General features: G+C 29.0%; 1 protein-coding gene across 2 annotated transcripts; it reads right to left on the minus strand.

Moving 5' to 3' along the window:
• Positions 1-3,160: 3,160 nt before the first annotated feature.
• LOC111035911 (tuberin) lies at positions 3,161-16,072 on the minus strand. 2 transcript variants are annotated; one of them, XM_022317737.1, is made up of 29 exons: positions 15,580-16,072; positions 15,383-15,519; positions 14,478-14,668; positions 13,863-14,063; positions 13,601-13,775; positions 13,336-13,533; positions 13,138-13,279; positions 12,868-13,016; positions 12,629-12,804; positions 10,730-10,895; positions 10,234-10,458; positions 9,881-10,115; positions 9,495-9,619; positions 9,262-9,424; positions 8,554-8,715; positions 8,286-8,482; positions 8,090-8,200; positions 7,844-8,013; positions 7,291-7,754; positions 7,069-7,229; positions 6,834-7,011; positions 6,129-6,363; positions 5,667-6,057; positions 5,378-5,544; positions 5,171-5,315; positions 4,888-5,103; positions 4,594-4,734; positions 4,350-4,520; positions 3,161-3,683 (listed from the first exon to the last, which is right to left on the minus strand). In XM_022317737.1, exons 1-29 carry the CDS (start codon positions 15,656-15,658, stop codon positions 3,432-3,434), a joined length of 5,523 nt encoding a protein of 1,840 aa, XP_022173429.1. In that variant the 5' UTR covers positions 15,659-16,072; the 3' UTR covers positions 3,161-3,431. The 2 variants fall into 2 exon arrangements, with proteins under 2 accessions (XP_022173429.1, XP_022173427.1); XM_022317735.1 differs by having other exon boundaries at positions 14,451-14,668.
• Between the last annotated feature and the right edge of the window lie 526 nt (positions 16,073-16,598).

Consider the following 16,598-nt stretch of genomic DNA (forward strand, 5'->3'; position numbering starts at 1 on the left):
GTCAAAACATTTATAATGGTTTATGAATTTATGATGCAAAAGCACAATTACATTACAGTAGAATACTATTATTATCAAGTATTAGGTAAGTACTTTTTAGGTATTATTATTATTATGATATCCATCTACAAGTTACAATATAGGTAGGCAAGTAGATACCATTATTTTATTTATTTCATACATCGTGTCAAAACTATCTACAAAATATTTTAATTTACCAATAGCAAAATAAAAAAAAATGAAGGAAACGACGTGGCAAGTTGTATTTTCCTGGACTTGAAATCGAGATTAAACTTTGATCATCGGTATTGGATTTTTCTGTTTTCAATTTTAAATGAAATAATATTGATTTTATAATAGTATGATTTTTAATTCGATATTAAACTTCATTTTTCTTTTTTATCGATTTTTAATTTTTAATAGTTTTGAGCATTTTTGTATATTGTAAGCTATCTATAACAATTTTTCTAGAATTTAAAAGTCGACAATTGACAATTTATAATGTTAAGTATTAAGAGGACTTTACAAGGGCGTTTGTTGTCTCTGTCTTACAAGTGCGTAACATGCCAAATTTACTCTCAGCATATCACGTGTAGCTCCGTTAGTTTCAAAATAAGAGTGAATTAACCTTTTATAAAAATTAAAGGTAAGATACAAGCAATTTACAATTTTAAAATACTCATTACTCTTCTCAAAATTAAAATATAATAAAAAGCCCACTCGATGCCTTAGATAAAAGTCTCACCTTTAAATTTTATAAGAGTTCAATTCACTCTAATTTTTAAATTTACGGCGCTAAACGTGATCTGCAGAGCGTAAAATTTGGTATGTTAAGCACTTGTAAGACAAAGACAACAAATGTCCGTGTAACGTCCTCTTAACTCCTAGTAGTACAAATTATATTTTTACAAACAGCCAACAGCTATGCGTACCAATTACTTGGTACACAAAAAGTTGAAATGATGCCCCCGGGATATTCGTGAATAATAAATTATATTATATTATGTCAGTTTATTTTCGGGGAAACTTCACCACTTGTAACGCGAGCATACTACTTGCGTCCCAAATTATTATCAGCAGGTGAGTTACATCTTGCAAAAAAAGATTCAAAAAAAGTCATAGCCTATTTGCGTCCCGGTATACCTTTTTTATAACCTAATTACGTCCCGATTATATCGATATAATCGATATCAAAATGTTATTAATAATGAATACATTGATGTTTATTTTAATTTAATAGAAGTATAAGTAATGACCATATGTTTTACATGTTATCATGATAATAAGTTTTAGTTCAGCTCAAATATAATTCAAAATAACAATAGTATAAAAATGTGGTCATGATAATAATATTATGTAATATACTTATGTCTGTAATTCTGTATACTTTATATTAGTTGAAATTTAAATGAAACGCTTTTAATACAATTTCATGGTGAAATTTCGTTTTTTTTTTTAAACTTTCCATTTCTTTTTTTAAGTATTCTAATTTTAAATGTTTTCTTTAGGTTCTTTAGGTTTTTCTATAGTTTTTTTTCGTAGAATTAATGCTATTTATTAAGACATAATATGTATTAATCTGGAATAATTTTAAGACGTCAATGAATTAGAAAATATGCTGATGACTAGAATAAAAATATGAATTAAATTTCGAGTGAAAAGCTTCACATATTTGTTGTTCTTTGTATGCTATTTGAACATGCAGACCAAACATGAGGAGGGAATTTAGAATTTTCGGAAATATAGTTATCTAATATATTTATATATAGTCTGTAAATTCGTCACAACCAGTTGGAGTAATGGCCATAAGATCAAACACAAACCCCTCACTCACCATTCCAGGAGGTAAAAGAGGTAGTCCAAAGAAGCTCTTTAAAAATCTACTGATTTCTGTATTTGTCTTAATGATTATTTAAACCAATAGCCTGAATTTTTCGCCAACAGTAAGGCAGTAACGCATGCACTCTCACACATTAAACTGAATACTGAAATTTTTATCAAGGAACCGAACTGTCCCCATCCCACAAATAGTGAGGTTTATTATACAATACAGTTTATCGATTTTAGCGACACGATAATATCGAGTTTAGTGATTTTAGTAGATAATATCGATAGTAATTATATAGCCGAATTGCGTACCCAACACGGGACTCAAGTTGCCGGTTAAATTTACTACCTGAAAAATATACCTTTTTTTGGGACGCAAGTAACATGCACCCCTTACAACAATTCCCCATTTTCCGGGGCCAAAATTCAGCTTGGCTGTCCAGCACTCCCGTAGTCCCGTATAGCGTACGGGTACCTACCTAGGTACTTTTAAAAATGAATAAATTACTATGTATTCCAAAATAATGTTTTAATAATTCGTAATTCGTACTGCCATCATTGTCAACGATAAGGTGCACATTACACAATTATTCTCAACACATATTAGATATACGAATTTAAATTTTCCACTCATTGCATTTTAATATTTAGGTACCTACGACAAAATAAAATAATATACACCTCCCAATCTGTAGGTAATTGAAATACTGTGATCAACGTAACAGTCAAATGATTTTGTCATTGAAGAGGAGGGGAGATGTGGTTGATTTTAAAACATGCCTTATTTGATCATTAAAAATATAATTTATATTAGATGTTACAAATATTGAAAAAAAAGTCATGGGGAATTTATTACCTCATTTTGATAAGTGAATGTCCAAGTCTAGTTATTAGTAGGTAGGATTAAAATAAGCCAAGACAATAGTCAATAAAGAATCCAAACTTGTTTTCAAAACCCATATCCCGTACTAATTTGATCAACCATTATTCAGTACCTTTATATAATGTAATGAAAATAGATCTTTTAAGCAAGAATAACTTCAAGTGTTATATAAAAATGTCCTTCCACAGTTCCAAAATATTCATCACCCAGAATCTAAAATATTATAAATACAATTTTAATTTATGAAAATTAGAATTGAGTATAAGTGCATATTTTATTGCATTCGGTATATAATTTGTAAAAATGAATAGTGCCTAATGTAAATAAGACAAATTTCGAACTTGAATATTTTTTTGTGATTTAGGTTAGAGTTAATAAGTCTACAAACTCATATTTATAATTGTCTAATGAAACTGCATTGTACAAGGGAAATATAGATTTTTATAGAAAAACTTTACAATAATCTTGTGTATTAACATTAAAAAAAGCAAAAAAATTCACAATGAATTCACATTTAGGTATTACATAGTAGTATTTTTTTTTTTTTTTGAAACATGTTATAATTATATTGCGAGCACAATAATAAACCAGTTTACAAAATTTTTTTCCAATGCGCAACCCAAAATGAGATCACTAATGTGTGTTTGTGTATGTATAGTAGCCCTTTGGAGATGCTGAAAATGTAATTTGTCTGCAGATGTATTGCATGATCAACTTCTGTTTACGTGTATTCTGTGAAATCACACATTTGCATCTTTAAACGGCCACCACCTACTGTCGTAGCCCCTTGGCCAGCCTGTATCCCTTGTCCACGAACTGCAGATGTTGGTTCGCCACTTATTGGTTGACCGTTGCTGTCCACTTTCATTACCTTGTTCTGTATTCTTTTGATCGTTCTGAGCCGTTCCAGCCAATTACTGGCATACGGCCCACTGTTTTCCTTGCTCAGACTGCTCAGTATCTGTGACGCCAACTAGACAAAAAACATTACAATACAGTTATAACAATTTTAAAGTTAGTAATTGACAAGGATGTGTAGGCGATCGGTAAATCTAGAAAATCTCAATTATAATAGTATAACGTATAGTAAAAATGTACTTAATTTCAAACCTATCAAATTAACCAAATATGATACATTTACACAATCACTGATAAATTAAAACAATTTACTGTAGCAATATACAATATCTATTGTAATAGATCAAACTGTTGAACACATGAAGCGAAAGCCTTTAAAAATATAATTAGATTTTAAAGTTTTATCATCAACTAACTTTAGCTATAATTTTACAATCAGGATTATTATGAAGGCATACAACTTCTTATTTTCCAACATTTCAACCATCTTTAACAATAAAATTGTTGGTGTATTTAGGACAAAAAAAAAGGTAATTTGGCTTGCTTAGACTTATAATTCCAAGGTACAAAACATCACCAATCCAGACTAATTGGTTCCATGGTTTTGAAAGGTTAACAAGTTTATAAGAATAAAAATAAATTATAAAAACAAAATGTATTGGCCTCCAGAACACTTGGAATTTAAAACTGAGACTTGTCAATAATACAGTTTTACTATTGAATATTTTAAGAGTTTTCTAATATTAACACTAAAAATATATTTTAATAAAATAAGACATACATCTGTGTGAATAGCCAACTGTCTAGCCAACATTGCAGCATTTTGATCCGAGACAATTTTTGGTTCTTGATGACCAACATGTTCCCGCAACTCATTCCTCACTTTCACAGTGATCTGGTTTACACCATGCTCTAAAGGTTTTACTATCACACAACCATAATTAAACTGACCCTAAAAACAACAAATATTTAACAACATTATAATAAACATGAGTACATTTTCATAAAACAAAATGTGTATTTACTTTTACAGTTTGAATATCGTACTCTTGACCACTTTCATTGTAAACAATTGTAACAAAATCATTTCCAATATTTTTCTTTTTATTATTACATTTAAGATCAGATTCAGTAGTTGGCATTAAAGTAGCGACATGAAATATAACCTATAGAAAAAAAATCATAAAATTAAAGAGAAAAATGGCAAATTTAGTTCAGTAAGAAATAAAAATATTTTGAACATTGCAAGTTGGAAATAATGGATAAGCTATGTAAAAATAATTAAATATAAAAAAAAACAAATTTTGAATTCTACTAACTTGCATAATGTCATCTTGCCATATATAAGTAAATTTTCCATCATTACCATCTGTTTCTAATCCACCTAGAAATACGCTGTGTGAATCTGTATCGGATAGTTTTATAAGGGAACCCAAACATTTCAGAAATTCTGTGTACCTCAAAGACCCATGCCGGTTTCGCAGTATATCTACTTCAGAGTTGGCTTGACCCAACCCAACGTAAATAACTCCAATCTAAACACCAGATAGAATTAACTAGTGTAACATTATGGTTAAAAAACTATATTAAGTTAATACAAACCTTATGCACTTCATAGGGAGGTATACGATCCAAATTTTTTACAGCCTTTTCAATCATGGTCTGAGACAATGGTAATAATATTGGTTTTGCATCATTATCAACAAAAGTAAAATGAGACGAATGGTACAGCTGGAGAAAAACAAAGCTAAAAGAAAAAAAGGAATCAAAAGTATTCATAACTGGTCTTGATAGTTCCAAAAAAATTACCTAGGATTAATTCCTGAACGCACGGGCTCTTTTGGTTGATTCGCCCTACTGTTCATATAAAGTGAATTTTGATTTGAAGGTATGATTGTTGGTTTCTTAACAGTATTCATTACAGCTAATGTGTGTACACGATTTCGGAACACAAGAGGTGGATCTGTATCATTTTCCTAAACAGTTGAAAGATATTTATTTCATTATAATACCGAATCATGAATGTAGTTATACATAAATATATAGGTAATTACGAGTACATAAATTCTGTAATATATTAAATACCACTGAGTCTTACATTTTTTTCCAAAGTCTGAGATCCATAATTAATTGGTGGTGATAGGGGTGGTTTTTTAGTGAGATAGGATGGTGTTGACGCCAAGGATCTACTTTTTTCCTCGTGGTAATGACTAACTAAAGGAAATTCTGTACTTTGTTTGATATCAACACTTTCAGCAGATGATTTTGCAGAAGAGTCACTGTCATTAAAAGAATTTAATTTGGGAGTTTTTAATTGCAATTTGGGTCTTTCTTTTTCATCATTTTTTTTAGCATGGGTTAAAAAGTCAGTCTTTTTTTCTGCTGAATCTGTGATCAAATTGAGTGTTAAATTTTTCAACTGACAAGTATTTGATGGTGGTGTAGAACCAGTACCACAAATTTCTTCAGGAATTGCTTCACAATTTGCTCTAAAATAAATCATTTTTTAATAAAATAACTAATAAGGAAATATATAGTCATTTTAGAGACTAACACTTACTTAGAACTATTATAACGTAGGTCCTTGGAATAATTCTGTTTTATCTTTTTCGAATCTATAGGAGTATTGAAAAATTCTAAGTGTTTACTAATATCTTCATTATCCACACCATCATCTCCAAAGTCATGTGTTTCTTTCATAAAAGGATTTTTCCATCCAGAACTCATTTCAGGACTGGAGTTTGATCTACGAACTGGATTCCTTAAGCGATTTTCTCCACTTTCAGAGTCTTCAACTAATTATGAAATTAAAATAGGTTAAGGATATAAACATGGATGACTTGAGGTGTTTATTAATTAATAATTATTAAACTTAGTGTTTGGAACAAGATCCTATTTTATTGAATATATATTATCAATTTAAAATTGTTATAGGCAATATAAAATAATTTAATTTTTAAAATTTCTAAGAAATGTAATCACATCACAAATTTGAAATTATTATTCATAGAATACCACTTTTTTTTTGTTGAACTGATATTTAATATTTAATTTTCACTGTATTCAAGTAAATTTAAATTGATAGAGGAAAATAAATAGTAGAAACAAATTAAGTTATACACCACTGTAGATATTTGTTGAATTTTAATTAAATATGTTGATGTATAATTAAGAATCTTTTTTCGAATAATTCTTATTTCTTAATATAATTTGTCTATATATTAATTATATTAATTAATAGACATTAGACACTAATGACTATTACCATCATAATATTCGTCTTCAATTTCACAGCTTTCCTGAGAGTTCTGTCGTGAAGGAGTAAGTTTAAGAGGAGAACCAGGGATGCAAACTGGTTCAGATGGTACTCTATTCTGGTACCTTTCATTTGCTTCCATCTTTATTATATCATCATTAACCATATATTGATCTAAGACACGTTTCTAAAAAATATATTTAATTATATAAATCATTTAGACAATAAATATCAAAAGATTTACTTCTCCGTCTAAGTATTGACGTATTTTATCTATTTCTCCGTTAGAAACTTTTAAACCAAGACTAGGATGAAATAATGTCGAGACATCAAACATGGACGAATCAGAGTTCATGTCCTGAAAATTTCTATCATTTTGCACTCTAATCATCCAAGACATTACTCCTGCAATAAATAAAATTATAGCCAACAAACATAATAAGGACTGTAATCTTATGATATTTACCTGTTGGACACCGTACACTTATTTCAGCCCATGACTGACACCAACAAGAACAACTTTGCTTTTTATCAAGTCGATCTGAGCTAGATAAACTATTTTTTCGGGACATGTCAAATGGTTCACTTGGCTCAATATGAGGAAATTTCTTTGTTTCTTCTCCAGGGGAGTTAGTAGCTGTGGATAAACATGATGGCGATGAAACTCCTTTGATAGATGTATTTACATCAAGCTGATCACTGGTTTCACTACTTTGACTACGAGATACTGAAAGTTTTGACTTCTCATCTGGTTTAGGAGACATTCTGGCCTGATCACTGTTTAGGCGACAAGATTGATAGCATTTACTACATAATCCATTTTTATCTGGTTTTTGAGTGCATCCACTGGTTGTGATGGTTACAAGTTTTATTCCTATCAACCAAGTAGCAGTCTGGCCTCCATCCAATATAAAATCTGCTGTGGGATGTCTAAAAATTAAATAGTATATAAATATGTATATTATAATTAACTTAAGACCTATTTCAATAAGACTGTTATATTTTTTTAGAACATTTACCTTTTAGGTATGGCAGAACAAGTAGCAAAAGCATATCTGGCCAATAAATCCATACAAGTTTCAGTTAACTCTTTGTGAAATGTTAAAAGCATATTGTCTATTGGTGGTTTCAAATCGTTCATAGGACTTCGGCTTATGCCCATTATTGTTCGATCATGTCTTCGACTTCCCTAAAAATTAAAAATATTGATTGTATTACAATATTACACTAATATTGATCATTTTAACACATCAATAATATATTACTTGATCTGTTAAACTAGAACTTCGTTTCCTACTAGACGAATCCTCATTATCGATATTGTTTCTAGAAATAGTGCGACCTTCAAATGGCACCAATACATTTTGTTTTAAACCCTAAAATACACCCAGAATATGAATAATAATAATCCTTTGAATATAAATGTAATTAATTAAAATTCAAGTTAGTTGTTTGTAATACTTTATGGATGAATTCTACAAAATTCCTTCGAAATGATGTACGGCATTTCAGGAACCAAATAGCAATCACTCGATGTGCCAATGAAACAGTGTAATGATTGTATTTAAATGGATTGGTATAAGGCAAAGTAATTGCAAATACAGCCATATATTGATCTGCTACAAAATTGGAGAACACTTTCGGAAGACGACTTAACACTGGAGAAGTACAAAAAACATGCTGTCATGCAAATCAAATGGCATACATGTCAATTTATAATTGTACTTACTAGATAAAAATTCTAAAATTGGTACTGCAATTTGTGTAGTTGCTGAAAGTTTTGACATATTCAACAAGACTTCAGGCAATAATTTTACCATTATATCCCTCATTTCTAGTATACAAGTAGTTAATGCCGTCACTACAGGACATATGCATCGATTAACTAATCCTAAATAATTTAAAAAAAATTGTTTCTTGAAGTTAACTATAATTGTATTATAAATGTTAACTAATAAACCATACATCACATTCTTTGTAATATTGAAATAAGTAAAATTATATTAGTTAAACTATTTTATCTAATTTAATAATGTTACAATCAGTTGTATGGTTAGTAAAAAAAAGCAACAGCTAATTATACATTTATTTAAGGTGTTACAAAAAAAAAATGTATATGATTTAATGGTGTGTAGTGGGGGTAATTCAATGTATATAACTATAAATCATCATTTTATGAGCATAAATTCACATGAGACATCATGGATGTAGATATATATTTGATATTCAAACATCATATTATTATGAGAATATTTTTCATTAAACTTTACAAAAGTTAATACATAAAGTAACATGAAATTAATATATATAAATTGAAGTAACCAATTGGCATAAGGTTGAAGGCAATTATGGATATAGATATATATATATATATATTATGCTTCTTGATATTTTAGTATTTGTATAATTGTATTTATTTTTACATAATCAAACATACCTGATTGCAAGCATTTCACAAGTTTTTGTTGAAGAGATGGCTCCAAACTGTTATGATATGAAACAAAAGCAGCTAATGCTGGATAAACAGCAATTTGAAAGTCAGTTTTTAACCATTTGGGAGGCGTATTCTTTAAAGTACTGGCAACAGTTTTATCATTCACCTGATATTCAAACATCATGTTATAATGAGAATATTTTTCATTAAACTTTACAAAATTAAGTATAACGCACTAATTGACATAAGGTTGAAGCCAATTCATATGCTGGATCAAATTCCCAATTCCCAGATAAAATCAATGCCTTGTTCTTAAGAATCTGAGGAACGTCTTTCAGTATTTTGTTCAATACTCGCCAATCTAAATAAAATCAATCATTTCATAATATGTCTTATGAGACATGTTTAATAGGAGTTATAGTTTATTTCTTGAACTTCACACACAAACACAATGTTTTATAGTCCACACCGTACATTTTGTCAGTCAACACATACCCGCATACTCACAGACACATACTCACATCCTGAAAACACATGATGCAAATTATCTACAGTTAAATTGCTTCACACCAAACGCCATTAGATTCCTAAACTCCATTTCCAAATTGTTTTCATGTTTTACCGAGCTCTTCTTTCAACGCCGTAATCACTGCTTTGCATGCAGCAGCAAGACACATGTAGTTAAACTGCACCAAAATGTTTTCCTTTGATTTTGAGTCTTCTGTTGATGAATTAGGACTGGGTGGTACTCCAAGACCCCTGTGATCCACGTACATATACGGAGAATATTCACTGACTCCTTGCATTCCCAACTTATACCTAGAATCTGCCCGGATTTTGACTAGTAATTCAAAAATCTATAAATATAAATAGCAAAAATAATCAGCTGAATATTATACTTTAAATTGTTGATTTAATAATACATAAAACTTAATCATATAGATACAGAAATTATTATTATTTTGTAAATCTCACCACTAATCGTATTGAACATATATGTTCCAATATCATTGGCCGTTCATAATGGTGTCTCAAGTGAGTAACAAGCAAAGTAAGAATAGTATCAGCAGAAATTGTTGGATGTTTATATAAAAACTTTGAAAACAATTTTGAAAGACCCTCAACAGTTATTTGTATATCAGCCACATCATTTTCATGTAAAACAACTCCAGTATTTAATTTATTAATTCTGAATAACACCTAAAAAAGTTTATTAAAATCTATTATATAATATATTTTTACCACCAAATACAATACATTTTATACAGCCATAAAAAGTTTAACAATTTTGATGCGACACACATTTTTTTAAAAGATTAGTTTTTGAGAGAATTTTGAGAGAAATAGTGTTAAGTAATTATATTACACATTGATATTTAGGCAACTATCATATTTTAATATGCTATGAGTTATGACACAACTAAAAATCAACTATATAAATATATAGTAACTATTAATTTTAAATACATACTGTTCCGAGTATTTGTAATAGATCAGTGTGGTAATCACTTTCACAGTCGTTACAAATACCAATAATGAATTGACAAACTACTTTTCGAACACATGGATCATTGTCTTCAGCAATTCCACCAAAAACGTCCAGGATAACTTTCATTAGTTCACCATCATATAATGCACTATATAATTGTTAGTATAAAATTAGGTGATAAATAATGGTAACATAAACGGTCAATTCTTTCATTAAAAAATATTTTAAATATTTTACTCCAAGTATAAGATTTCATGTTTCTCTAAAATTTATCACATGTATCTAAGAATACTATTACCTATATAAATTTATAAAAATTATTTATAATATAATATTTAATGTTTAATATATTTAATTAAAGAGAACGCTACACAGACAAACAAAACAATGTAATGATCATCTAAATGCAGTACTTGTGTATACATTCTAAATTAGTTCTTTAGTTTTGTGTAAATCAAAACCAAAGTGCCTTGAAATCAGAGCACAAAGAGTATGCATGAAGTGCGGCTGCACGGGGCATCATAATTGGTGAGATGACAAATAGGCACCAGTGCCAGATCTTGAACTCAGGGGACCCTGCTATCAATATAAAATATTGGGAGTTCATGAAAAAAATTGCAGCATAGTACTTAGGCATATTTATGTTTTATTTAAGAGGATGTCAGTACAATATTTGTTTTCTCTCTCAAACCCAAGGCAACAAAGATAAAACACTTTCACCTAAATACGTTTATTTTTTTGATTTTTTAGTTTTCCCGGAGTAAAATAATCTATTACAACAACTATAGAAAATAATATTTTTGAGGGTTTGACATATCGATTTTATATTTTATTATTATTAAATATATAACTTACAAGTTCGTATACATTTTAATAATGCTCAGACTATTTTAAGACAATAATTAGACAAATTGATTATTTATTGATATTATAGCCTCAAAAATATTATTCTCTATAATTTTTATAAAGGGTGATTTTACTCTAAGATAACTCCAAAACATAAAAAAAATGATTATGAACAGAAGAATTTTTTCTATATGGTGAGTGGGCCATGGAGAGAAAATAAACCGTGCGCTGACTTCCTTTTAAGGTGATTCAATAACATAATTTTGTTTTTGTCTAACATAAATGCAACGAAGGATTTTAGATAGTTGTTTTTTGACAAACATACCAATTAATCTAATAACGCAATAAGAATTCTAAAAACAGATCTGAATTTATCGTCAAAACTACTTGAAATTAATTTCTCCGCATTTTAGATATTATCCCTCAAATTCCTAAAAATGTTATATTTTTTAAATTGTATTTCAATTAATTATTCACAATCTATACAGTTAGCTAGTACAATTAGCAAAATTTGATAGTTAATGATTAGTGACATGAGATTAACATTTATGGGCAGGTACTCAGCAGTGTCACCCAAAATACATTATATTAAAAAATTGTCATGTTTCAATTTTTGGAAAAATGAAAATCAAAAAGACAATAATATGGGAAATTCGATCTCAAGTAGACTTGACGACCAATTCAAATCTATTTTCAGAATTTGTATTGCATCTAAAATCCTATGTTGTGCATGTGTTAGACAAAGATAGAAAATCACAGTACCAAATCCCTTAACGTAATAATTTATACACTATTTGCGTCTTCCGTTTTATGAAATTATCTTCTCAGTGCTAATAGTTTGTTTATTTTTATATGTTTAAAAATGTAATACTAGATAAACATACACTACATGAGTTTCTTGAATAACTATTTATTGGATTTAATTTGAAAATGGTAGTTCTACTCCAGTAGTCTAGCCACAGTAATTGCAGGAATTGTATGAAAAATAATGCAAGCACTTAAAAAGTCAAGTACAATAAAAACAATCACACAAACCTATTTTGTTGATAAACTTCCTTCATTGTCCGATTCACAGCTTGTATCCTAATAAGAGTTCTGTTTTCTTTGGTATAGAAGTGATTTAAAAACATTTTTAAATTATCAATCCATTGATATTCAGTTGGAACAAGAAATTCCTTTCTATAGGCCATTAAATTATTAACTGACGAATCCTGAATAAAAATGTTAATTTATGTAGTATACAATTTTGAAAGAATATCTTTAAAGTATCTTACAGGTCTATAAATTGAAAATGTTTCAATGACATCATAAATGTCATCAAGACTTCCACTATAAAGATCACTGTCTATAAGTGATTCAACTTTTGATAAGGTTTCGTTAAGATGGTCTGCAATCATTCGCACTGAATTGGCACCATTTCTGTCTAATAAAATTATTATTTTTTAACTTAAACAATTCAATTTTAAATAAAACAATAATGTAATTTATTTTATTTTATTTTATTTGTGTGAATCATTTTTAGTTTATAATTTTATATTACTTACTGACATACTCCGCTGTTCTTTTTAAAATTTTTAAAACTTTTTCCCAAATTGTACTTTGTATAGTTGATCCATGTTTTGTTATCAATGATTCCATTCCCAATACAACTTCTAGCACAACTGTTGGGTGGTCACACGATAATGCCTATAAAAATGATTTGTGTAGTAAACTTATTTATAAATATTCAGTTGTTCTCATACATTATAAATTGCAGGCAAAACTGAAAGAAGAGAAATTTTAAATGTCACTTGATTGTTACTCCACAAAGCCATGTTAATATAGAACAATCCACCTCTCACAAGTCCAGCATTGTGTTTAGAAACTTCTTGGTGGAGCATTTGACAAATTAAAATGATTGCTGAATATCCCATGTGTGTTCCTAAAAGCTTCCGCATGGTCTAGACATAAAATACATATTTGTATACCCAACAATACATCTACATCAATCAAGAAATTTTTATTTACTTTCCAGCATTGTGAACAGTATATTTTTGAATTTGCAGTATGACATAATGTAGCAATAAATATAGGTAGAGATTGAGGAGGCAAATGATTATAACATATAATTGTATCCAAAAGTCGTAAGCTTTCTAAAACAACTTTTTCTTCTTTACTATAACAGCATACATAAAATGAACTCCTATTTGAAGAAAAAATATACAAACATATATAATAACAAAAATCAAATGCTACTGCAATTGTATGTCATTATTTGATATACACATACTGAACTACAGTATTGATGACTTCATCGTCTAAATAGGTGGCATTAAATTTTATGACATTAATAGATATTTCAAGCCATTGTAGAGTAAAACCAGCAGGAGCTAATTCGGATGCGCCCCAGTTTGTTAACCAAGGGCATATTTCTTCTTCTAGATAGACAATATCACGGCCATGATCGGTAAGACATTCTAATAACTCTAACCTATAATCAAATTTAAAATAAAATTATTTATAATGAATTATAATTAGAAGTCGGATTTCAATTGTTTGTACATGTGCTATAAAGAAACACAAACAAAATCATTTTAGAATGTTTAGGGAACCTAAAAACAATAATTTTTAAATTGTCAATCATTTGTTATTTTAGTTCAAAAAAACTTTTACGTATTGGTTATTTTCTAATATTATTCAAACTAACGCTTTATACATTAGACATTTTTAGTAGGTAAATTATGTACACCACTATTTATCATGATTTACCTTTTTTATTTTACTGAAAAATAACTTAAACAAATATATTATTAACTAGAAATCCGACCTCTAATTATAATAGATAAATTATTAAAAATTGTGGAATATGAATTCTTACATACAAATTAGTACAACTATATTTAACCTGTATGATATATCTTCAGAAATTGTATGGCTTTTAATAAAATTAAAAAAATGTTTTCGTAACATTCCAAGATTTCCAAATTGGCCAAGAATAATGGACCTAATAAGTGTAAACACCAAATGTCGATCTTCTTTAGGAACATGGTGACTAAATAAATCATGTACTTGGAGCCATAAGCTTGCGACAGCATTCTGTAAAACAATACAATTTAGTAACCAGATGATAAAAATCAAAAATAATAAATTTCATTGTTGCTAAAATAAAATTGCAATCATAATGCATTAATTATATACTACCACAGTTTTGGTAATAGTGTTTCCTAAAAATGCATAAAGGTATCAGGATGTAAGCCTAGCCTCATCTAGCACAGTGTACTTACAAAATAAATATTAAAATCAAACTTAAGATAAAAGACCCAATGTAATATGATCTAATAAAAAAATGTAATTTTTGTTCTTTTGTTTTTACGTGCATGCTATTTTTGCTATAGAATATAATTGTATATACTTAATCTAAATATATTAGATACTATCATAACATTGTAATGGTATCTTGGGTAAAGACCTAATTAATAAGAAACCTTTATAATTCCCATTAAATTTCAAATAATATTTCATTTCATAATTTAAAAAAATAACTCATTCTCGCCTAAAATATGACGGAACGTAGATAAGTAAAGTAGCCAAAATATAACAGGCACACATTTTACATTTTTTAGAAGGTACAATATTCAATTCTTATATAACTACCTATCAGAAGAAACAATAGAGTTCAATGTAAAATGAACAAGTATACCTGGGACTCAAAAAATTAAGTAAATAATTAATGTCAGTATTTGTTATAAGCCATTTGAATCATTAACCCTCAAAAGCAATTCAATGTAAAATAATGTGTAGAAGCATTACCTCTTCAAGTCGATGGGATTTAGCTACTTCGGCTAGTTCTTTGATAGCTTTTATTCTGGTATGAATTGACGACTCTGAAGAAATCCTTTGCCCCTGGTCTTCGGTCAATGTGTAGTCATCCTTTACGCGCAAAGCTCCTGGAAATTTCTCGTATGAATAAATGTATGTCGGCACATACACATGAAGGGAAGACTCACCTAAGTTTGGACCTCCTCGATTAATGCGAAAAAACTGTTTCAGCTTCTCAAACGTCTTGTTGTCCTTGTTGCTACTCATCTTAACTGTGTGAGTGTGAGCTTATTGGTAAGTCGAACTAATGTTTTTATCTAGCCGGACGCATTTCGGGAATATTATATATACTAATATGTTACGGTTATAATAAATCAGTGCGAACGGGCACAAAACAGTGGCGGAGCAAGTCGGCACGGCCAGATGGACATAATTAATGAATAATAATAATTAATTAAGTATAAGAGATAGGTTAATAGATACCAACAACTAATTGAACAACGGCAACAACAATAAATAATAATAAATAATAATAGCAGGCAGCAGCAGCATATCTTGTCTATGACTGCAGCAGCTACCTACGGGTTACGGGATAAAAAATAATATTATTTGGTTTTATCAAAATAGGTATGTGGTACGGTTTTTTTATAATTACTTTTTTTTCGCGACCATTATGCACTATCATTCAAACATGTACGATGTACCTCACGTCCACACCAACATCATAGAAGGTGATACCACAAAATAGATTAAATCTGGTGATACTGTGATAGCACTCCGGAGTGATAAGAAAGAAAAATTATTGAATCAGAAATTACTAAATTTTTTCATATGGTCAATAAGTAAATAGTTGTTCGATTCCTATAAAATTGAAGTCTTGTAAACATTCATGTAAATATTTTATAAAAAACCACAGACTAATATGTATATATATATACATGTATACGATTATATCCTAGTCCGTTATAAAACATTATTACAAAAAAAAATGCTCAATAAACACATATATAGTGTGATTTTTTTAACATGCTCATCCAATTTTTATGCTAAAATCGTGCATATATTAAAAATCAGATTTTTGAATTTTTAAACACACTTGTAGACAATTTTTTAAATCATTGAAATATTTTGTATTACTTAAGGATGATCCTATGACAATGCCTACAAACTTCAGTTTTTCAAATAGGAAACTCCCTTTTATAATTTT

The sequence above is a fragment of the Myzus persicae genome, unplaced genomic scaffold (assembly GCF_001856785.1).
Source record: "Myzus persicae strain clone G006 unplaced genomic scaffold, MPER_G0061.0, whole genome shotgun sequence".
NCBI classification, from domain to species: domain Eukaryota; kingdom Metazoa; phylum Arthropoda; class Insecta; order Hemiptera; family Aphididae; genus Myzus; species Myzus persicae.